The 22424-nt window shown below is 61.3% G+C and overlaps 2 protein-coding genes across 5 annotated transcripts in view; one reads left to right on the top strand and one right to left on the bottom strand.

Moving 5' to 3' along the window:
• Window positions 1-136: 136 nt before the first annotated feature.
• Window positions 137-22006, top strand: DEGS2 (delta 4-desaturase, sphingolipid 2). The gene is made up of 3 exons (XM_072839914.1): window positions 137-306; window positions 17400-18142; window positions 19766-22006. The coding sequence occupies exons 1-3, from the start codon at window positions 225-227 to the stop codon at window positions 19910-19912; spliced, it is 972 nt and encodes a 323-aa protein (XP_072696015.1). The 5' UTR covers window positions 137-224; the 3' UTR covers window positions 19913-22006.
• Window positions 21785-22424, bottom strand: part of EVL (Enah/Vasp-like) — a 146669-nt gene continuing 146029 nt past the window's right edge. For all 4 annotated transcript variants that reach the window (XM_072839912.1, XM_072839910.1, XM_072839913.1 and 1 more), the window contains one exon: window positions 21785-22232. In XM_072839912.1, coding sequence (XP_072696013.1) covers window positions 22195-22232 — 38 coding nt within the window. In that variant the 3' untranslated portion in view covers window positions 21785-22194. The remainder of the gene's footprint in view (window positions 22233-22424) is intronic.

Here is a 22424-nt window from a genome sequence, read left to right as displayed (position 1 = left end):
GGCCCCGCCCCGAGCCGCGAACTGGTCCCCGCGGGTCTCCCCGCACCTGGCCCCGCCCACCGAGGCCCCGCCCACCGAGGCCCCGCCCACCGAGGCCCCGCCCCGCCCCGCGAACTGGTCCCCGCGCCGCGCGGGCGGGCAGACAGGTGGAGCGGAGCCGAGCAGCGCGCCGCGCTCCCACCTGCGCTCCGACCTGCGCTCCGACCTGCGCTCCGGGCCGCACCATGGGCAACAGCGCGGGCCGCGCGGACTTCGAGTGGGTCTACACCGACCAGCCGCACACGCAGCGGCGCAAAGAGATGCTCGGTGAGCGCGGCCCGGCCCCTGCCGCGGGTGGGAACAGCCCCGCGGGGCCGGGAGGTGCGGGCCAGCGCGGCCCCGGTGCCCCGCGGGCGCTCCTCGGCCCCTGCCTCAGGGCGGGTGGGAGCGCCCCTCCTCCTCCCCCCGCCCCGGGGACCCGGCCCGCCCGCGCGGGTCTGACACTCCTCCGGCGCCTCTGCCTCGGCCCGGGGTCCAGGGGTCCAGGGGTCCAGGGGTCCAGGGGTCCAGCATCCGAGGACCCGAGCCCGGATCGCGCGCCTCGGGAGCACGTCTCAGCTGCTGCATCCCCGCGCCGGGACGGGAGCCAGTCGTGGGGCAGGGACGGGCGCGAGCTCGGGGCGCGGGGACGTGGCGGGGCAGGGTGTCCCCGGGGGCCCTCCGTGTGCGGGATGCGCTCGAAGGCAGGGCTCGCGGGGCGCCAGGGGCCGCTGAGCTCGGCCGGTCCGGGAGTTTTCGGGCAGGAGGAGCGCCTGGAGGGAAGCAAATGCGAAACGAGCAATATACTTAAAAAACAAAACAAACAAACAAAAACCCAAAAAAACAAACAACGAAGATATGCCAAAGGATCCCATTTGTCCGTACCGTCCTGTATTTTAACGGCCACCCCTCGCTGTCATTTAGTGTCCTGCGAAGTCATTTTTACCTACGTGGTGGCTGTCATTCAAGCCAGTGGCTCCTTTTAGACCTGGGATGTCCAGTCCCTTTGCTGGGGACGAGGGTAAAAGGGCTGGCGCCTCCAGAACGGTTTTTACTAGATGCCACCAAATCGCCCCGCAGCACCAGGCAGGCTTCCAGCAGGGCGGGCTCGCTACCCTCCCTCCTGAGAAATGGCCAGGCTATGATTTCCACACACCCTCACCTACACCTGGGGTTGGCAAACCTTTGGATCAGATTGACTAGGTGTCATGTACTATTCATTGTGTTTAATTTGCAGGTTTTGGATGATGGTTTCCAATGTTTAATTGGCCACTTTAATATTTCCTTTTTTTTCTCTTGGGTTGGTCTCTGGTTTGTTGATTGTTAGAGCTCTTTGTACAGGAGGCGTGTAACTCTTTGTCTTACGTGTTGCAAATATTTTCCCCCTTTATACCTTGTCCTTTGCTATCATAAAAGCTTTTTTTTTTACAGAAGCTTTTTTTTTTAAGATTTTATTTATTTATACATGAGAGACACACAGAGAGAGGCAGAGACACAGGCAGAGGGAGAAGCGGGCTCCCTGCGGGGAGCCCCATGTGGGGACTCGACCCTGGGATCACGCCCTGACCCAAAGGCAGACACTCAACTGCTGAGCCACCCAGGCGTGTCCCTGGAAGTTTTTTTTTTTAAAGATTTTATTTATTTATTCATGAGAGACACAGAGAGAGAGGCAGAGACACAGGCAGAAGGAGAAGCAGGCTCCCTGCGAGGAGCCCAATGCGGGACTGGATCCCAGGACCCCCGGATCACACCCTGGGCCGAAGACAGATGCTCAACCACTGAGCCACCCAGGGGCCCCGGAAGCTATTGTTTTTAAAGCATTCAAATAGATTGGCTTTTCTCTTTAGTTTTCCCTTTGGTGTCTTCCTGCCCCACTCCAAGACCGGGGAAATGTCCATCTTATTTTAAAGCTTTCAGACACCAGATGCAGTGAATGGTTAGTGCATGACTCTTCTCCACTGTGGTGCCTCCCTGGCTGGAGACCCCTGGGTGGGTTTGTGACTTCTGTGGTTTTCTGTCGTGAGGTGAACAATAACCCAGCACTGTTGTGGTCTGACCCGTGACAGTATCCTCTCCTACACCTGTGAACTTCTTGGGGTGGCTCAAAGGGGTCTTAGTGATCATCTGGTCCTGCTTCTCCCTAGAGGGCAGGTGTCTTGGCTGCTTTCCTCAGTGGGACTGAGGCAGGGCTCCATTCCTTCCCCTCCCCTGACTGTCCCCTACCTTGCTCTTACAGGACTCACTGGGCACCTGGCCCCAGGTGGAGAAGGTAGGGAGACTTCTCCTGGCCCACAGAGCTCCTGCAGGGGTCCAGACCCTCTGGGCTGCAGACTCACTTTCTGAATCTGCAAAATGGGCACAATCATCCTGTCTGGCAGAGAGGGTGCAACATGAAAAGGAGATCTTGGATGTTAAAAGGTGCTCAGTGCCGGTACCCGGCACCCCAGGACACGGAGAAAGATCTTTCTCTGAAGAAAGGAGACACGGGCCCTGAAACCAATAAAAGAAGCTTCCTGGACAGGGTGGCAGGGAAGGCTAGAAAACGTGGGGGAGAGGAGGTGATGTGGGCCAGGTTGGGGACGCACCATGATTCGGGGGCTGGCCCTCCAGGGAGCTGTGCTCATTCCCAGTTTCCACTGGGTGCTGTGGATTCCTCTGTACACGTCTGGTTTTGAACTCTTGAGCTTGGAGTGTGCCATTTTCCCTTGCTCCCCAGCATTTGACAGCTCCTGCCCTGCCTGGATGTCCTTCCTGCTCTGCCCGGCTGGCTCTTTGTTTTTGAATATTATTTTATTGAAGTGTAATTGACATACGATATTATGGTAGTAAGTTTCAGGTGCAAGTGGAGTCACCAGTGGTCACCACACAGTCACTACGGTTTCGTTGACTACCGTCCCCTTGTGTTCATAACGTTCCCATCACCCACTTTCTAACCGGAAGTTTGTATTTCTTGATCCCCTTCACCCAGCCCTGCGTGCCCCTGCCCCTGCCCCCAGGCAACCACCACCAGTCTGTACTTTGAGTCTGGATTTGGCTCGGTTTTGTCTTTTAGATTCTACCTGTAAGTGGAATCATGCAGGATTTGTCTGTGTCTGTCTGACTTACTTCACTTAGTGCAATATTCTCAGGGTCCATCCACCTTGTTACAAAATGTCACTTTCTTTTATGGCTGCGTAGTTTTTTTTTTTTAAGATTTTATTTATTTATTCATGAGAGACACAGGGAGAGAGAGAGAGAGAGAGAGAGAGAGAGAGAGGCAGAGACAGAGACACAAGCAGCCTCCGTGCAGGGAGCCCAACGTGGGACTCCACCCTAGGTCTCCAGGATCACACCCCGGGCCGAAGGCAGCGCTAAACCGCTGGGCCACCCGGGCTGCCCTGAGCAGTTCTTTTTTTTTTTTTAAAGATTTTATTTATTTATTCATAGAGACACAGAGAGAGAGGCAGAGGCACAGGCAGAGGGAGAAGCAGGCTCCATGCAGGGAGCCTGACGCGGGACTCGATCCCAGGTCTCCGGGATCAGACCCCAGGCTGCAGGCAGCGCTAAACCGCTGTGCCACCAGGGCTGCCCTTTTTTTTTTTTTTTTTAATATTTTATTTATTTATTCATGATAGACAGAGAGAGAGAGAGAGAGAGAGGCAGAGACACAGGCAAAGGGAGGAGCAGTCTCCACACAGGGAGCCTGACGCGGGACTCGATCCCGGAACTTCAGGATCTGCCCTGGACCAAAGGCAGGCGCCAAACCACTGAGGCACCCAGGGATCCCCACCTGGGCAGTTTTTGATCATACATGTGCCACCTCTTCTTCATCCACTCATCCGTCAGTGGACACTTAGGTTGCTCCCATATCTTGGCCCTTGTACATAATGCTGCAGTGAACAGGGGGGTGCACCTATCTTTGCGAATCAGTGCTTTCGTTTTCTTTTTTTATGTTTATTTTTATTTTTTTGCTTTTGTTTTCTTTGAATAAATCCCGTGGGGTGGAATTGCTGGGTCATGGTAGGGTAGTTTTAGTTTTTTAAGGAACCTCCATACTGTTTTCCAGAGTGGCTGTACCAGCTTACATTCCCACCAACAGTGCATGAGAGTTCCGCTTTCTCCACATCCTCGCCAACACCTGTTTCTTGTGTTGATTTTAACCATTCCGACAGGTGCAAGGTGATAATCACATTGTAGTTTTGGTTTGTATTTCCATGATGATGAGTGATGTTGAGCATCTTTTCATGTGCCAGTTGGTCATTTGTATGTCTTCTATGGAAAAATGCCTGTTCAGGTTTTAACCAAATTTTTGTTGGTTTGCTATGGAGTTCATGAGTTTTTTAATAGACTTTGGATACTAACCCTTCATAGGGTATGTGATTTGTAGATTGCTTCACCCATTCCATGGGCTGCCTTTTTGTTTTGTTGATGGTTTCCTTCGCTGTGCAAAAGTTTTTTAGCCTGATACAGCCCCATCTGTTTTATTTTTGTTTATGTTGCCTTTACTTTTGGTGTGAAATCCAGAAAAATCATTGCCAAGACCGATGTCAAGGAAAATCTTCAATCCATTTTGCGTGTATTTTTGTGCCTGGTGTAAGAAAGCGGTCCAGTCTCATTCTTCTGCATGTGGCTGTCCAGTTTTCCCAGCACCATTTACTAAAGAGACAGTCTTTTTTCCATTGCATATTCCTGCCTCCTTTGTTGTAAATCAATTGACCATATGCGTGTGGGTTTATTTCTGGGTTCTGTATTCTGTTCCATTCATCTCTGTGTTTATTTGTACGCAAACTTACACTGTTTTGATTACTGCAGCTTTTTTTTTTTTTTAAGAATTTATTTATTTATTCATGAGACACACAGAGAAAGGCAGAGACACAGGCAGAGGGAGAAGCAGGCTCCCTGTGGGGAGCCTGATTCAGACCCCAGGATCCCGACCTAAGCTGAAGGCAGACACTCAACCACTGAGCCAAGCAGGCTCCCTGATTACTGCAGCTTCGTAGTATAGTTTGAAATCCAGGAGCCGTGATACATTTTTTTTTTCCCTCAAGATTGCTTTGGCTATTCATGGTCTTTTATGGTTCCACAGACATTTTAGAATTATTTGTTCTAGTTCTGTGAAAAATGCCATTGACATTTTGTTAGGGCTCTCTCTCCCATTTCCTGCAGGAAGGCACCCTGGCCGCCCTCCTGGACTTTGGCCTCCACTGGGTGAGGGCATTCCTCTGGGACTTCCTTCCATGGCTCCAACCCATCAAAGTTCTTATCTCTCTGGGGCTGGTTGCAGGGGTCTAGAGCTCGGCTGTGGAGCTCATCTCCTAGCAAGTGCCTTAATGCTCACTCATTAGCCGTGTGACACTGGGCAGGTCAATCATCAGATGAGCAAATTGAGGCTTGGTTGAGTTAAAAGGGGTTATTATTCCTTACAGAGTTGTGTGGATTAAATGAGGTGATGTTAAGTGCTTAGCCTCTCACACAATAAATGTTACAATAAACGTGAGCTACGATGATAAATATTACCTCTAGCAGGTAGTCCCGAGTTCTCCCCAAGGACAGGGAATGCCTCTCCGCCTCTCCGGCTGCTTGTGCTTGAGGATGTGCTCAGGGCCCCACCTAGGTGGCTGCTGGAGCTCCTGCCAAGCCTCTGGGGGCCAGTGGATGCTCAATAAAGATCCTAATCTGGGAGGAAGTCAGAACCCAGGAAGCCCTTGCACAGGGCTGGCTGCAGTTGCTCTGGGGGCAGAACCAAAGTCCATCTCCAGCTCCTGCCTAAATGGAGACGTGCTCCCCAGGGCCCAGGGTCCCGAGTAAATGGAGACCCACGCAAACCCCTAAGAGCCGTGTCTGCCAGGCCGAGGCTGAGCCTCCCTGTCCTTTGAAGGCAAGAGCTACGAGGACTGTGATCCCATGGCAGGGCAGGGCAGGGCCCAAGCCAGGCGTGGCAGTGGAAAGAAGCAGGCTTTGGGTTTGTCTTTAAAAACAAATAGCTTTGTGATTTTTTTTCCCCCTTATGAAAACAGGGCACACACATGGTAAAACAAAACAAAACACACAAAAATTCAAATAATCAAAGGAAAACAAAAGAGGAAACAAGGAAGTAAGACTCTTGGCAATTGTTGGATTATTTGCTTAGGAAAGGCCCCTGCTGGGGCTTTCTCAGGGGCAAGCGGTCAAATCCAGAACCGAACTGGCTGAGGCTCTCAGGGGGATTTGTGAACTCGCCCCACCCAGCCACAGGGATGCTGGCCCCAGGGGAGCAGGCAGGCTGGGGCCTTTCTCTCTGTGCCCCTGGTCCCTGCCACCACTGGTTCGTGGCCTCCTCCCTGCCGGGCAGGCTGCACCAGTGCGGGCTTGTGTCCACCCGACTCTGACAATCCACAGGAGGAAGAGAGCCGCCTCCCTCGCCTCCTGACCCCGGGAGCATGACCTCCCCTTGAGCCACTAATCTCTGGCTGGAGCTGTGAGTCCTATGGCTGGTCAGAGGACGGGGGGCTGCGGTGGGCAAGCCTCCCAGTGTCACGTGGTCAGGGCACAGAGGAGTGGCTCTCCAAGAAAAGGAAGGGGTGCCGTGACCCTGAGTGTGTGGGGAGGGATGGCTGTACGGTGCCCAGTGGCACAGACCGCAGGTGATCACTGAGGGGTTACTCCTGGACCCTCTTTGACCTGCTTGTGTCCCCTTCTGCTGAAATCCTCCAAAGGCTTCCCTTTCTAAAAAAAAAAAAAAAAAATCTCACCTCTGCCCTGACCTCTGGGGCACCCCCATCTCTGGCCCCCACCCTTTCTCCCCACCTTTTGTTCTCTAGCCACTTTGTGAAAGGCACCCCATCTGCCCAGTCCCCTCTACATGGCTTTTGCAAATGCTGTTCCCTCTGCTGGAATTCTTTTCCCCTATTCTTCAGGTACCAACTCTACGTATCCTCCAGGTTCTGCCTAAATGTCCTTTTAGGAACACTCTCTAACAACACACACCCGGTATAATGCTGCTACTCTCTGGAGGGAACAGCCCCCCCTCCAATTTGCAAACTGGCATTTGGCAATTTCTGCAAATCTACCGTGGCCGATTTCAAGCTACCAACATGCATCGCCGAGCACGGATTTGGGAAGGGAGGAGTGCGGGCGGGTGGCCTGCCGTGCTCCCCGCCAGCTCCCAGCTCCAGGGTCCTCCCTCACCCCCCTGCAGGGTGCTTTTGCTTCCTAGCCCTGGCCTCTGTGCACCTGCGGGCACCTGTGGGGTGACTGCGTTTGGTCTCCCATGTCCCATCCAGCACGCGCCCCTTGCCCCCCAGCTCGACTCTGAGCCTCCTGAGGGCGGGGGCTCTCACCTCGTGCCGCGGCTCCCCTGGCCCGCGCTCCCCAGACTGGCCGGCGACAGGTGCACGCGCCTTTGGCGCGGCTTGTGCAAAGGCTGCCAGGAGGCCGGGCTCCCTCGTCCAGCACCCTAGCACCCAGCACCCCAGCACCCCAGACCCCTCAGCCCCGGCCTTCCCATGGGGCTCCTCCTCGCCAGCCAGGGAGCGGAGTCAACCCCACCGAACCCGCATTTCCAAGCTGGTGGGTGAGGCTGAGGATGCTTCCTCGATCTCCGGGTGACCTGTCCCCTCCTGCCCGGGCTCCTCCTCCCAGCCCAGCAGCCCTGGCTCGGACCCTGGCTCGGACCCTGGCTCGCGCCCTTGCCCCGCCCCTGTCCCCCCCAACCCTCCCCCGCCTGGTGAGGTGCTCCCGGGTCCCCCAGAGGGCCTCCTGCCCTCCCGCGTGTGGCCTTGGTGCAACCCGAGTCCCTGTCCCTGCACGCGGTGCCTGCGCAGCTGCAGCTCTGCAGCCCGCCTCCCCCCCCCCCCCCCCCCCCCCGCTTGGTTAATTTGTACCAGCTTTTATGAGGCATGATTTACATGCCCTAAAGTCCCTCATCTGGAAGGCACGGGCCAGTGATTAGGGGGAAGCCATAATGCAGTTCTGGAGTATCTTCATCGCCCGGAAGACCCCTGTGAACACATGCAGTCACCCCAACCCCGCCGCCCGGGTTCTCACACCCAGACCCCCCATCCTTCGGGTTTCGGCTCTGATGTTGCAGACGTGTGTCTCTCTCCTGGGCCGCCGGCGGGCGGGGGGAGGTGGGGGGAGACACGCTGTGTTGGCACCCCAGGAGGGGACCCCCCCCCCCCCGCCGTGCAGCCTGGGAACCCCTCCCTCCTCTGCGACTGGGGCCTGGCTGCCAGAGGTTCTCAGCAAATATTTGTCGCTGAACAAAAAGCAGGTTTAGTGAGAGGTGGTGAGGAGGCGGGTAGAGTGGCTTCCGACGGCACTTTGGGCCACTTTCCAAGTGTTCTGCCTCGAACTGGGTACCCCCCACCCCCCCCCCGCCCCCGTGCCTCCCACTGACCAGTCGGGGTTAGGCAAAGGAAGCAGGTGGGGGGTGGGGGCGCTGCGCAAGGGAAGGCCGCTGAGCTGGGCAGGGCTGCAAGCAAGCCCTTTAGGAAGGAGGGGATTAAGAGGCTTTAGGTGCCTTTGTTGGGAGAGTCGTCAGTTTACTCAACAGTGGGTGAGGAATGTGAGGGAAGGAGCCCAGGATGCAGGTGGGCAGCTGCTGTGTGCGATGGAATGTTCTGGATGGGAGCACACAGGTGATGAGCAGCAATGACAAGGACCTCCCCATAGCTATCTAGGCTGTCACACGATGGCATTTGGCCTCTTTGGAGAGGTGGTAGGAGGATGCAGTCCCAGCTGGTGCCAGGCCCGGGGGCACGGAAGGGTCCAGCGTGTTGGTGGAAAGAAGCCCCGTGTGGTCCCGGGGCCCCCAGCCAGAGTCCCGCGGTTGGCAGGGGAGGGCAGAAGGCCTGCCTCTGGGACGAGCAGCCCGGTGCTCGGCCTTGGGGCCCCCTTGGCTGCCTGTGGGAGGCAAGGGCCCAGCAGCCTCCCCGGCCAGCTGCCTGCTTCGGCCTTCCCTCCCCCTGGCGGCTGTCAGAGTTTGGGGATGCCCCGGTATCCATGGGGAGTCTGTTCCCAGGACGGGGGTGCGGGCACTGGGGGTCCAGGGCCCACCGTCCTGCTCTGCGCCCTGCCTCCTATGAGCAGGTCTGTCGTGGGTGGATCCCCGTGATGCATGGAAGTGAACAGCTCTGCGAGCCCAGCCTCCCCACGCCCGGGGCCCCGGGGCACCTCCACCTGCCCACAGCCCGAGGGCCCTCAGAACCAACACCTTCCAGGGAGAGGACGAGAAGCGGGCCCAGAGAGGGCCGGGACGTGCCCGAGGGCACCCCGCAGCGGGGCTGGGCGGGGCTGCGAGCAGGGCTCCGGTCCGGACCCAGGATTTTCTCTGGGTGCCTTGCCCTGGTGACCCCCTGGCTCGGCCGGGAGCGGCTCCCCTGGGGCCTGTAGAGCGCTTTCCGGGCTCTGGGCGGGTGTGTGTGTGTGTGTGTGTGTGTGTGTGTGTGTGTGTGTCTCACCTCGTGGTAGCAATCACCCTCCCGGGCAGGGTGGCGACAGCTGAGTGACAGCGTGTCAGACCCACGCGGAGCGCCCACGGCCTGCGCAGCCCTCACCGGGCCTGGCGCCGGGTTCCCGAGGTTGGCCTCGCCCTGCTGCCGCGGGCTCCTCCCGGGCCTCCCCGGACCTCAGACCCTCCTTGCGCGGCGGGCCTGGGCAGCGCCACGTCCACCGATGGCTGGTGGTGGCAGTGCATTGCCACGGCCGGGGGGACGCTTGCACGGCTCTGTCTCTGGTCCCAGGTGGCCGTCCTGCTGGGCTCTTCGCTGCGTGTCCTGGCCCAGCTACTGCGTCCCTGAGCCGGGGGCCTGAAGCGGCCCGGCACCCCCAGCATCAGCCGGGGACCCCGCAGCGGGGCCGGGCTTGGGTGTCCAGCCGCGGCTGGGGCTCCTCGGGGGGCTCCCGGGGAGTGTGTGGTCCTCTCCCTCCTCTTCGGGGATCCCCGTCTCTGGGGCCCAGAGAAGCCGGGCCGGGAGCCGTGGGTTTGTCGGGTCAGCACCCCGTTGCCCGCCCCAGGGCCCCTGGCCCAGCATCTCTGTCCTGTCCTCTGCCATCCCTGGTGCCTTCCTCTTTCCCGTCTTACCACTGCCCTCCCCCGTGCCCGCACTCAGCCTGCCCCCCACCTCCTGCCCCCCGCTGCCCCCTGGCACTGGCTGTGCTGGAACCGCCCCTGTCAGGCCCTCATGACCTTGCCAAGTCCAGTGGGGCCCCTGCCTGGTCTTCCTGTCCCTGACCCTCCTGGGCCCCAGCAGCTAGACACCTCGAGCCCTCGGCTGCTGTTCCCTGTCCCTGCTGTGCCTAGTGGCCTCCGCTTCTGGACTGAGTGGCCGGCGGTCCCCAGAGCATCTCCCCTGGGACGTCCCCCAGGCCTCCCCCCTCCCCTGGAACCAAGAAGCTCTGGAACTGAAAAGTTAGACATTTATTGTTTTCCTTGAGTGGGGATTGACTTTTCTCCCAGTGGGCAGGCCCAGAGTGGCTCCTCTCCTAAGACGGGGCGTCCCTGGGGAGTTTGGGAACAAGATGGGATGAGGCCTGCCCCCATACCCCCTCCCAGGTAGGGCCACACAGTGCCCGTCCCTGCTCCCAGGCTCTGGTCCCTGAAGGCCCGGGGTGTTCGGTGAGGCCTGCCAGCCGTGCCACCTCCGGAATCTGCGGGGCTCCCAGCTCCTGGGCACCATCTCTGGGCCCTTCTAGTGTCCTGCCCCTCATCCGCTTTCAGCCAAGGGCCCTGGGCTCTGCCTCCTGCCCCCCCCCCCCCGCCGCCCCCAGGCCACTGGGCCCTCCCCCCTGCTCCGTGGCCCAAGAAGTGCCACACGCAGCGTGGAGGTGAGCTGGGGCGAATGTGCTTGGTCACTGGGAGCCATCCCCCCTGCGCCGCCTGCAGTCCGGCTTGGACATGGGCCCCGTTTTTCACTGCTGCCAGCAGGATGGCTGGGCCCAGTGACCCTCGCGGCCTGTGCTCGCAGGTCAAAGCAGGCCGGGCCAGATGGGCCTCACGGGTAGCACCCAGCGCCCCGAAGATCAGGAGTAGGAGGTCCTCACCCCTCCCGGCTAACCAGGAGTAAAACAGCTCGCAGGGCCCAGAGCCATGGTCTCAGCCTCGCCGAAGCCCAGAGGGGCAGGCGGGACCGTCATCCCCATCTCTCAAGGTGGAGACAAGGGTGGGAGGCCGTGTGGCCACCCGAGCTGGGAAACTGTTAGGAAAAGGAAGAAGGTGCAGCCGGGGTGGGGCCTCGGCTGGGGGGTCCCCCTTTGCTCTCCACAGGTAGGACTTACTATCTTGGGTTGACAGATGGGACTCCTGGGGCCCATCATCCAAGGTCATAGCTTCCTCCGAGGCACACGGGGGTGGCCTGTTTGCATCCCAGAGCTGGGGTCCCACTGCCTCAGAGCTTGCCTGGCTGCTCACCTGTTGCAGGTGTGGCCTGCCCCGCCCTCCCGCCCCAGCCATGGCCTCCTTCCAAGGGGAAGCATGGGAACCAGCCCTGCAGAAGCGGGTGACCTCCAGCTCCCCGGGTCTTCCTCTAGGTGTGCCTCGGCAGGTGAGGGCCAGGCTCCTGGGTGCCCCAGGGGAAGGCTGAAGCCCAGGGGCTGCCCCTGATGAGAGGGAGGCTGGTGGACCCATGGTCCCAACTGTGACCTGTGGTCCCAACTTGACACCCAGGTGCGCAAAGGTCAGGGGGCCCGTGCACACGGTTTCCCTGGCCCTGGGCTGTGGGTGAGCGCATTCCTGATGTGCAAGGTGGCCAGCGCTTCCTTGTCGCCTTGGCCATCGTGAAGTCATTCTTCTGCTCCACTTCACCCGGGCTGCTGGATTCCCACCTCCCCGGCCCCCCAGGTCCCCGCTGGAAGCACCTCTCTTCCCAGGCAATACGGGCCTACTTTCTGAAGTGTCCCCTCTCACTCAGACCCCCGTTTTGGGGAAGGAACAAGATGGGATGAGGCCTGCCCCCATACCCCCTCCCAAGTGGGGCCCACACGGTGCCCGTCCCTGCTCCCAGGCTCTGGTCCTTTTGTCTCTTGCCCCACCTGGTGGGATGACACTAGGTAGGTGCCGTGCTGGTGGGCCGTGGGGGCCCTTGGGGACAGGGCGGGCTGTGAGTGGCCCTGGGCCCTGGGCCGGGTACTGGAGTCCTCACAGTTCCCGCATCCCCTGCTCAGCTGCCCTGAGTGTCCTTGGGCTGTGGGGACAGACGGCCATAAACTGGGGGGCTTCGAACCACACACACATATCTTCTTACAGTTCTGGAGGTGGAAGTGTGACTTGGGGTTTCACTGGGGCTGAAGTCAGGGTGTTGCAGGGCCATGCTCCTGGGCTTGGGGGAGGATTTTTTGTTTTTGAAGATTTTATTTATTCATAAATAAAAGACGCACAGAGAGACACACAGAGAGAGGCAGAGATGCAGGCAGAGGGAGAAGCAGGCTCCCTGCGGGGAGCCTGATGTGGGACTTGATCCTGGGACCCTGGGATCACGACCTGAGCCGAAGGCAGATGCTCAACCACTGAGCCACCCAGGGGTCCTGGAGGATCTGTTTCCAGGCCTTTCCAGCTTTGCAGGCACCTGCAGTCCTGGGCTTGTGGCCCCTCCTCCACCTCCACCTCCACCTCCACCTCCACCTCCACCTTCTGGGGCCCCAGGGCCCCCTCTCCTGCCCGTGGTTCACCGTGACACCGGGCCACCTGGATAATCTAGGCCATCCTCCCGGCGTGAGGTCAGCCGCGAGCACCCCGGCTGCCCTGTGCGGCCTTGGTTCCCACTGCCTCAGAGCCTCCTTGGTTATGGGGTTGGGACGTGCACGTCTTTGGGGGCACCGTTATCCGGCCCGCCCCCTGCCGTATCTCTCCCCACTCTGTGAACAGGCTCTCCTGGCTCCACGTGGCACCCCGAGTGTTCCAGGCCTCCCACGGTGGGAGGTGACTGTGCGGCAGCCAGGTCCCGTCCCGTGATGCGGGCACCCCGCCAGCGGCCACTGTGCAACATGGCAGGCCCGGGGGCGAGCCGATCGCCTGGTGCTGTCCCCTTGCTGTCCCCGGGGCCTGTTGACACAGCTGCCGCGTCCCGGGTCCTGCCTCTTCTCGCCGTCATCCCGCAGCCGCCGCCGGCCTGTCCCGGGCCTTGCCTGTCGGGCCTGCCGGTGACCCTGGCCGTGGTTTGGACGCCGAGGCTCGCGGCTGAGCTGACCGGGGGTTTACTTAGACTTTTCTCTTTTGTTTTTGACTTTTTTCTTAACTGTGGTAAAATACACAACATACAGCTCACACTGGGACTGCGTGAAGTGTCCGATTTGATGGCATTCACAGCGTCGCGCACTGCGGCTATTTTTCTTAAAAAAATTTTTTTTTTAAGTTTTTATGTATTGGGGTGGCCAGGTGGCTCAGTTGGTTGAGCATCTGCCCTCGGCTCAGGGCGTGATCCTGGGGTCCTGGGATGGAGCCCTGCATTGGGGTCCCTGCTCTGCAGGGATCCTATTTCTCCCCTTCCCTCTGCCTGCAGCTTCCCCTGCTCGTGCTCCCTCTCTGTCAAATAAATAAAATCTTTAAAAAAATTTTATTTATTTATTTATTCATGAGACACAGAGACAGGCAGAGACACAGGCAGAGGGAGAAGCAGGCTCCCTGCAGGGAGCCTGATGAAGGACTCGATCCCAGGACCCCAAGATCACGACCTGAACTGGAGGCAGATGTTTGACCGACTGAGCCACCTGGGCGCCCCTGTTTGTGGCTGTTTCTAAAACCTTCTCAGGGCTCCAAATAGACCCGTTCCCAGCCCCCCCCCGCTGACCCCTCTTTTCCATCTCTGTGAACCCCCTGCTCCCCACACCTCATCCAGCGCCGTCCTACACCGCGTGGCCTTCGCTGCTGGCTTCTTTCACTTGGTGTCGTGTCTTCAAGGCCCATCCGTGTGTAGCCTGTGTCAGCACCTCCTTCCTTCTAAACAAATGGTTTCTGGGAGCCGGTCGTTTACTTGAGAGTCGGTTTCAGGCAGCAGGAGTAGGGTGTCGGCATTGTGAAACAGGGACGGTGGAAAATTCAATGTAGAAATGTTTTTTATTGAGGTGTAATTATATAGAACGTGGTCTTAGTTTCGGGTGCATGACTCGGTCTGTATTGCAACATGATCGCCGCCGTAATTCTACTGAGCGTCCATCACCGTACATAGTTATAAAAACTTCTGTTCTTGAGTTCTTGGATGAGAAAACTTTTTTTTTTAAAGATTTTATTTATTTATTCATGAGAGATACACACAGAGAGGCAGAGACACAGGCAGAGGAGAAGCAGGCTCCATGCGGGGAGCCTGATGTGGGACTTGATCCCAGGACCCTGGGATCATGACCTGAGCCCAAGGCCACCCAGGTGCCCTGGATGAAAAACTTTTTTTTTTTTAAGGATTTTATTATTTTATTTACTCATGAGAGACACAGGGTGAGCGAGAGAGAGGCAGAAGGAGAAGCAGGCTCCATGCAGGGAGCCCGACACGGGACTCGATCCCGGGTCTCCAGGACTGGCCCTGGGCTGCAGGCGGCGCTAAACTGCTGTGCCACCGGGGCTGCCCGGATGAAAAACTTCTTGATGAGAACTTTTAAGATCTACTTTTTAATTTTTTTTAAAGCTTTATTTATTCATGAGAGACACAGAGAGAGAAAGAGAGGCAGAGACACAGGCAGAGGGAGAAGCAGGCTCCATGCAGGTAGCCCGACGTGGGACTCGATCCCGGGTCCCCAGGATCAGGCCTTGGGCTGAAGGTGGCGCTAAACTGCTGAGCCACCGGGGCTGCCCAAGATCTACTTTTTAAAAAAAAAGTTTATTTACTTAGAGCAAGAGAGCGAGTGTGCATGCACAAGAGTGGGGGGATGGGCAGAGGAAGAGAGAACATCAAGCAGACGCCCCACTGAACGTGGAGCCCAACGTGAGGCTCGATCTCACGACCCGAGATCGTGACCTGAGCTGAAACCAAGAGTCACTCAACCAGCTGAGCCACCGCGTGTCCCCAACATAGTATTCGTAACTGTAGTCATCGTGCTGTACGTTACCCCCCGGGACTTCATTATGTTTTGGCTGGAAGTTTTGTTCTTTTTTGTGGTTGAATCCGATTCTGTTGTGTGGACAGAGCACGTTTCGGTTATCTGGTCACCTGTGGATGGACACTGGGGTTGGTTTCAGCTTTTGGCCGCTGCAAACAACCTGACGAACCCTGGGGTACAAGGATCTGTGTGTGTCCCCGATGTAAAGTCCTTTGGGTGCACACCTAGAGGTGAAGTTGCTGGGGCGTATGGGATTCTACATCTAACCTTTCGAGGAGCGGCCAAGTGGTCTCCCGCTTGGTCTCTCTCCTGCATCCCCGCCCGCCGCGTCCAGAGGGCTCCAGTGTCTCCGGAGCCTCGCCCACACTTGCTGCTGATGTTGAACCTGTCCATCCTGGTGGGGTGAAGCGGCATCTCATTTGTGGCTTTAGCTTGCATTTCCCTGGTGACTAATGATGTTGGCATCTTTTCACGTGCTTCGTGGCCAGTTGCACGTCTTGGGACACACGTCTATTCAAGTCCTCTGCCCATTTACTTGGGTTGTTCATCGTCTTTGTTGTCGAGTCGTAGGGAATCTCTGTGTATTCTGGATGTTAAACCCGCACCCGCCCAGGGTGAGGACTTGAACCCGCTCTGAGCTGCTCCTCCCAGGCCCCTGTGCTCCCCGGTGAGTGGGGCTGAGGACTGTCCCCCGGGCCGTGGCTTCCTTGGTTCTCTGCTCGTGCTGTGACCACCGTCCTGGTGGGGTCCCTGGCCGAGCCGCAGGGAGAGGGCCTCCGGGACCCAAGGGCCCGGGTGGCTTTGTCAGCTTGGAGGCCCGGGGGCTGGCGCTGTCCCAGGCCGGAGGTGGCCCCTGTGTGCAGGAGGAGGGCAGCTGCCGGGGGAGCCCCGGTCCTGTCCGCCGGCCTGGCTGCTGGGGATTCCGACCCCACGTCCGCCACCCGCAGGCTGTCCTTAGGGCCGTGGAGAGCCGCTGCTCGCTGGGGCAGAGCCCCAACCACCGGGGCTGCCAGATGAGGCGAAGGCTTGGGGGCCCTGGTGGGGGATTCTGCTGGCTTCCGGGCAGAGGCGGCCCGCGGTTCTGGGACTTGAGAGCCCCAGCTCGCCGCGGCATCTCCAGCAGACGTGGGCTCTGCCGTCCCGGAGCTAGGATCCTTCATGGGGACAGGTACTCCGCGGAGCACATGGCACCCCTGCCATCACACACCGGGACACCGACCAACCCCAAGATGGGCTTGTGCGGTGGCAGCTCAGGCAGGAGGATTTTGAGCCTGAGTCTCCCTTCCAGACTCCCGTTGCCCCTGTTGTGTGTTTCTCCTTGCATACTCCCAGGGACAGTCGGCTCACTACCTCTGAAGCAGCCTGTTCCATTGCCGGCTGGCTCTGACAAAGTTTTGTGGGCTGGGAGGAGGGCGGAGGGCCCTGGCTGTGGGGACCTTGGGCAGCTGAGCCGAGCTGTCACATCCTTCCCTTCTGAGCACAAAGGGGAAGTGACTTCCTGGGTCAGCTGGAGGAAAGGGCCGGGCAGGATCTGCCCTTGGCCTGGCCGGTTCCGGGCCCTGTCAGTGGAGGGTGGAGGCTGCCCGAGGCTGCCCGGCCGCTCTGTGGGCGGGAGCGGGGAAGACGCTGGCGACCAGCACTGGCTTTCCCGAGGGTGCCCGGGTAAGCCCCGGGGACGTGGGCCCGGTTTCCAGGTCTGTGCCTCACGCACGGCTCTGCCTCTGAGGGCCTGGGAACCGGGGGGCAGGTGCCGCCCTGAGCGCGTGAGCACCCCTGGCCCGTCCATCCCCAGCCCTGGACACAGCACCGGACTCCTGACCCCCCTCCCACCGAGCTTTCTGGACGGCACCGCCGTCCTGGCCAGGGGCACCCCCGTACCCCACTCTTGTGCTCTCCCTGCGGGGTCTGGCCTGGCTGCTTTCTGGCCGGAAGGCCCTCCCCTGCTTGGCCCACCCCCACCATCATTGTCTTTTTCTTTCCTGTGGAATAAAGTACAGAAAAGTACAAAAGATCCTGTAACGAGCACCCCCCACCCCCCAAAATAAACGCATTCAACATTTTATCGAGCTTCCTTAGGGCTGGGCTAGGAGCGGGAACCCTGGCGACAGAGCCGGGCCCCCCGCCGCCCCCCCCCCCCCCCCCCCCCGGCCCCAGGGCGCTTACCCTGCGGTCTAGGCCGCTGCTGGGCTTCGGGCCTTAGTGTCTGTGACCCGCGGTGACACCCGCTCTTTCTTCAGGTGGGTGGCGAGGACCGCCTCCCGCCCCCCCTTTCCGGGGGCAAGGCTGTCCCTAGGCCCCCGGGGCCCTGGTGTCACGGCGGGGCTCGGGGGCTGGTGCGGGGCGCGGGGGCGCGGGGGCGCGGGGGGCCCGGCCTCACGGTCTGTCCTCGTGCCCCGCAGCCAAGTACCCGGCCATCAAGGCGCTGATGCGGCCCGACCCGCGGCTCAAGTGGACGGTGCTGGCGCTCGTGCTGGCGCAGCTGCTGGCCTGCCGCCTGGCGCGGGAGCTGCCGTGGCGCTGGCTGCTCTTCTGGGCCTACGCCTTCGGCGGCTGCGTCAACCACTCGCTGACGCTGGCCATCCACGACATCTCGCACAACGCCGCCTTCGGGTCGGGCCGCGCGGCGCACAACCGCTGGCTCGCCGTGTTCGCCAACCTGCCGGTGGGCCTGCCCTACGCCGCCTCCTTCAAGAAGTACCACGTGGACCACCACCGCTACCTGGGCGGCGACGGGCTGGACGTGGACGTGCCCACGCGCCTGGAGGGCCGGCTCTTCTGCACGCCGGCGCGCAAGCTGCTCTGGCTGGCGCTGCAGCCGCTCTTCTACTCGCTGCGGCCGCTCTGCGTGCACCCCAAGGCCCTGACCCGCATGGAGGTGCTCAACGCGCTGGTGCAGCTGGCCGCCGACGCCGCCCTCTTCGCCCTGTGGGGGCTCAAGCCCGTGGCCTACCTGCTGGCCAGCTCCCTGCTCGGCCTGGGCCTGCACCCCATCTCCGGGCACTTCGTGGCCGAGCACTACATGTTCCTCAAGGGCCACGAGACCTACTCCTACTACGGGCCCCTCAACTGGATCACCTTCAACGTGGGCTACCACGTGGAGCACCACGACTTTCCCAGCATCCCCGGCTGCAACCTGCCCCAGGTAGGCGGCGCCCGGGCGCGGGGCCACCCCCAGCCCAGCGGCCTCGCCCCCTCAGCCGCGGTCCCGCCGCGAGCGCCCGGCTGCAGGGGGAGGCGGGGGCAGCGGGGCGGGCAGGGGCTCGCGGCCGCTTTATGGTCAAGGGCACCTGGTGGACCGAGAACCAGTCGGAACCCAGCTGCGACATTAACGCTCTGCGGGCTGACGTCCTTGGGCAAACCGCTTGCCCTCTCTGTGCCTCGGCTTCCCCCTCCTTAAGCTGGGGTGGCACAGCCTTGGGGCTTGCGAAGGGCCTCCCCTCCCCGGCTCCTGCCTCCCCTGTCCCTGCTCATCTCGTCACTGCCCCGTGACCCTCGAGGGCCCCCTCATGGCACAGAGAGGACAGGGTGGGCCTCGCCCTATGTGACCAAGGGGCTTGGCCTGAGCTGCCCCCCACCCTGGGGAATTTCTGAAGGTGGGAGGAGGGAGGGGGGAGGAAGAGAAGAGGAGGAGGAGGAGCTCTGGCCGGTGCTGGTGGGTTAGAACGAGCGGAGGGGACCCCAGGCACGGGCTGGCTGGAGGGGGCATGGGGGGGGGGTGTCGGAGTGTGCGTGCCTGCCGTGTGTGCAGGTGTGAGTGCTCGAGTGCACACCTGTGTGCAGATGCTTGCATGGGTGCCTGAGTGTGCCGGTGCTGGTTGCTGGCCCGTGTCCAGCCCTGGCCGTGCAGCCCCCGCGCCGTCCCCTGCCCAAGCTGCTGAGGTCCTGCGGGGTGCCGGCGCCTTCTCAGCCCCACCGCGGCCCAGCCCCCCATTATCCACACTTCACAGAGCTCAGACAGGGGGCGTCCCTGCCTCAGGAAGTAGCAGAGCCAGAGTCTGGACCCCAGGCCACGGAAACTCCTGTCGTTAGCTGGGAGCCTGTCCTGACCTCCCCCAGGCTGTCACAGGCTCCCCGCCCCCGCCCCCGCCCCCGCAGGTGGGCTGGTCACCTGCTATAAAGCGGCTGTCCTGGGCCTTCCCTGGGGGGAGAGAAGGGCGTCCCCAGCAGTCAGGTTGTATCCGTGCAGGCGCTGAGGCTGGGAGTGCTTCCCGGAGGAGGTGGGCTGGGCGTGTGGGTGCAGAGGCTGCAGGAGGCTGGGGGTGTGTGTGTGTGACACACATTCGGGGAAATGGGAAGCACCGGGCCTGGGAGGAGGGCGGCGGGGTGGGGCCTGGTGGGATCTGAGGCCAGAGGGGCTGGGGCGCAGGAGAGGGTGTGGGACGCTGCGTGACCAGCTCGGGCGGGCCCGTGGCTCAGCAGAACCCACGCCGGGCTGGGGCTCAGGAGTCCTCGGGTGCTCCCCCAGGATTCCCTCGGGGGAATGCAGGTCGGCCCACGGGGGGCTCCTGGATCAGACACTTGCACGGGCTCCAGAGGGGGAGGGTGCACTTTTAACCGCTCACCCCTGCGTGGGGCAGGGGGGCTCACAGCCTGTCGGGTGTCGCAGGCCAGCAGCCCCTCCACGTCGGGCAGCACCCAGCTGGACGTGGGAGCCCCGGGGGTGACGGGGTGTGTGTGCCTGTGTGCATGCTCACGTGCATGTGCGTGGGTGGGGGGCGGCGCGTGCCCGGGCCGCGGCCTCTGACCCTGCTCGCCCTCCCTGCAGGTGCGGAAGATTGCACCTGAGTACTACGACCACCTGCCCCAGCACCACTCGTGGGTGAAGGTGCTCTGGGATTTTGTGTTCGAGGACTCCCTGGGGCCCTACGCCAGGGTGAAGCGGGTTTGCAAGCTGGCCGAGGACGGACTGTGAGCCCCTGGTGCCCCGAGTGGACGGACCCCGCGGATCCCCGGCGGCCGGCTGCCCCGCCTCGCTCCTCTGCCGCCACCGAGCTGCTCATCACTGCCCACCCCACCCCCAGCCTAGGGCCCAGAACTGGTTTGGCCGCATTTGGTTCCCACACCCTGGCTGTGCCTGGTCTCCCAGAGCCCAGGACCACATCTGGCCTGGAGAGGCCTGGTCTGCACCTGCGAGGTCGACCCCCGGCCCGGCCCCCCTTTTCTGGGGCTCGGGGAGAGAGGCCTGGCCCTGGCCTGGGTGCTCTGTGCCCACAGTCTCCACGGAGCTGATTTTGCTGCTGTTCCCACGCCCTAAATTCAGTTCAGTGTTTGTTTCCACACCCGCAGATCAGATCATGCTTCCCAGCGGCGGTCAAGGCTCCAGCCTGGCCTCAGAAGGGGGCCCTGACTCCCCCCGACCCCGCAGGCCTCGGGGCCCTCCATGGCCACACCAGGTGGCCCTGAAGCCCCTCCTTAGCAGCCTTCCCTCTTCTCCGGCCTGGCCGAGTGCTGCAGACACTGCCCCCCTCAGCCGCACCCCTGCTCCTGCTCCACCTTGAGGCCTTGGCCTGAGGGGAGCCCTCCCGGAGCCCCGGAGGATTCAGGTTGGACAGGATGGATCTGTCTCCCTGGCCAGCTCCTCCAGGACTTGAAGAAATCTTCAGGGACAGGTGCCGCAGGCCAGATGGATGGAGGGTAGACAGGTTGGCTGGACAGACAGGTGACTGCCTGAGTGAACTATAGCTCGGGGGAGGCAGGCTGGTGTCCTTGGTGAGGACCCTGTCCTGACGGGTGGGGGCACAGCTGAGACCTTGGGAAGTCTTGTCAGCCCCTTGGCCCCAGGGGGCTGGCGGCAGGAGCAGGAGGGGCACCTGGCCCGACCACGGTAGATGTGGCCCTGAGGCTGGGGTGCATCCCCTGGACAGGTGCAGAGGGGCTGTGCTAGCGGCCGAGGAGAGGGAGGGCTGGAGGCAGGCCTGTGGCAGCCCCGGAGACCCGGCAGGTGCTGAGCAAGGACTTCCTGCCCAGGACTGGGAGTGGCCTCCTGTGGTGCCAGGCACCCCCATCCCCAGGGCCTGTGGGGTGAGGGAAGTGTGGCTTGGCCTGGGCAGGCCCCCCACCCCCACGCAAACAGGCTGGCCTGAGTCGGGGGCTCCAGGAGCACGGCTCCTGCAGGTCACCCACCTGTCCATCACCACCTGCCAGCTCCCCCCACCCCAGACCCTAGGCAGGATTCCCGGGGCCTATGGGGGCAAACGCAGTTGGAGAGAGCAGCTGCGGACCCTGCCGCCCTGGGATACAAGCGCTGCTGGATCTGGGGCGGCCACTCTGGGGTCCGGCCTCAGGCTGCTCACCCCCAACAGGCAGAACCATCCTGCTTCCGTCTTTACGGTTGTTGGGAGCACCTGAGCAGGTGGGGTGTCCAGAGCCGGACTGGAGAACAGCGGTCGCCTGTCATCAGCCAGACTGGGGGCCCTGCCTCCTCCCCTCCCCGAGGCCCTCCCAGGACGTGTGCACGCTGCTGAGTCCCTGGGGGATGGGAGGTGGCTCAGCATTGAGGCACAGAGCCAGCCCCTGATGCTCCAGGTGTGGGCAGGACCCAGGGCCCGTCTCCGGGGGAGGTTGTGGGGGTAGGCCCCCTCAGGCTCCCCAGGCCCCTCCAGGCTCCCCCAGACCCCTCCGTCCCCCCAGGCTCACTCCCACCTTCCCGTTCAGCGCGGCCACCTGCCGAGGCCGCCTCCTTGTCCCTGCGGCTCCTGGCCAGCACGCTCGAGGGCCGTTACCCAAGGGAGCGTCCTCAGCCCGGAGGGCCCAGAGCCGTGAGAGAGGGAGCCGGAGCCCGGTGTGGACAGTAAGCGTTTATTACCACGTGGACACAGGCAGCGCAGTGCGTGGACAGATGCGCCACGCCGCTGGGGACGGCTCGCCACTGCCGGCCAGGCTGCTCACAGCATCACCTAGGAGAAAACTCGGAAACCATCTAATGAAGCGCGTGATTCGGGGAGTCCTCTATAAACCAAAAGAAATGTACACTTAAATAGGCAAATATAAAATACAAAAAAGGCGAGTAGACCTGGAGTTCTGTGTCAGGTAGAATCTAAAAAAATCCAGAAGTTGAACTTGTTTCCTCATTTTAATATTTCATCACAGGTTAAGACTTTGAAACGAAGCCCCTCCGGCTCCAGCGCGAGCTTGCGTGCGCCGTCCCCCGCCGTCGCGGGCCTGGCCTGGCGTCTCGGCGGCGGGGCCAGGCCGCTACGAGGTGCTGATCCCGCTCAGCTCCTGCCTGATGGCTGCGGGGCGGACAGGAGGCTCAGGGCGGGCCTGCTGGTTCTCTGGCGCCCCGTCCCCGCGCCCCCGGGGGGGCCTCTGGGCTGTGCCCGGCCCCGTGTCCTGGGCGCCGCACCCAGGGGTCCCCAGGCAGCACAGCCCTGCGGGCGACCCGACCCGCCTGCCACCCCGAGCCGGTGGGGGCCTGTGAGCCG

Source organism: Canis lupus, chromosome 9 (genome assembly GCF_048164855.1).
Source record: "Canis lupus baileyi chromosome 9, mCanLup2.hap1, whole genome shotgun sequence".
Lineage (NCBI taxonomy): Eukaryota > Metazoa > Chordata > Mammalia > Carnivora > Canidae > Canis > Canis lupus.
This window is presented reverse-complemented; position numbering and strand designations above follow the sequence as displayed.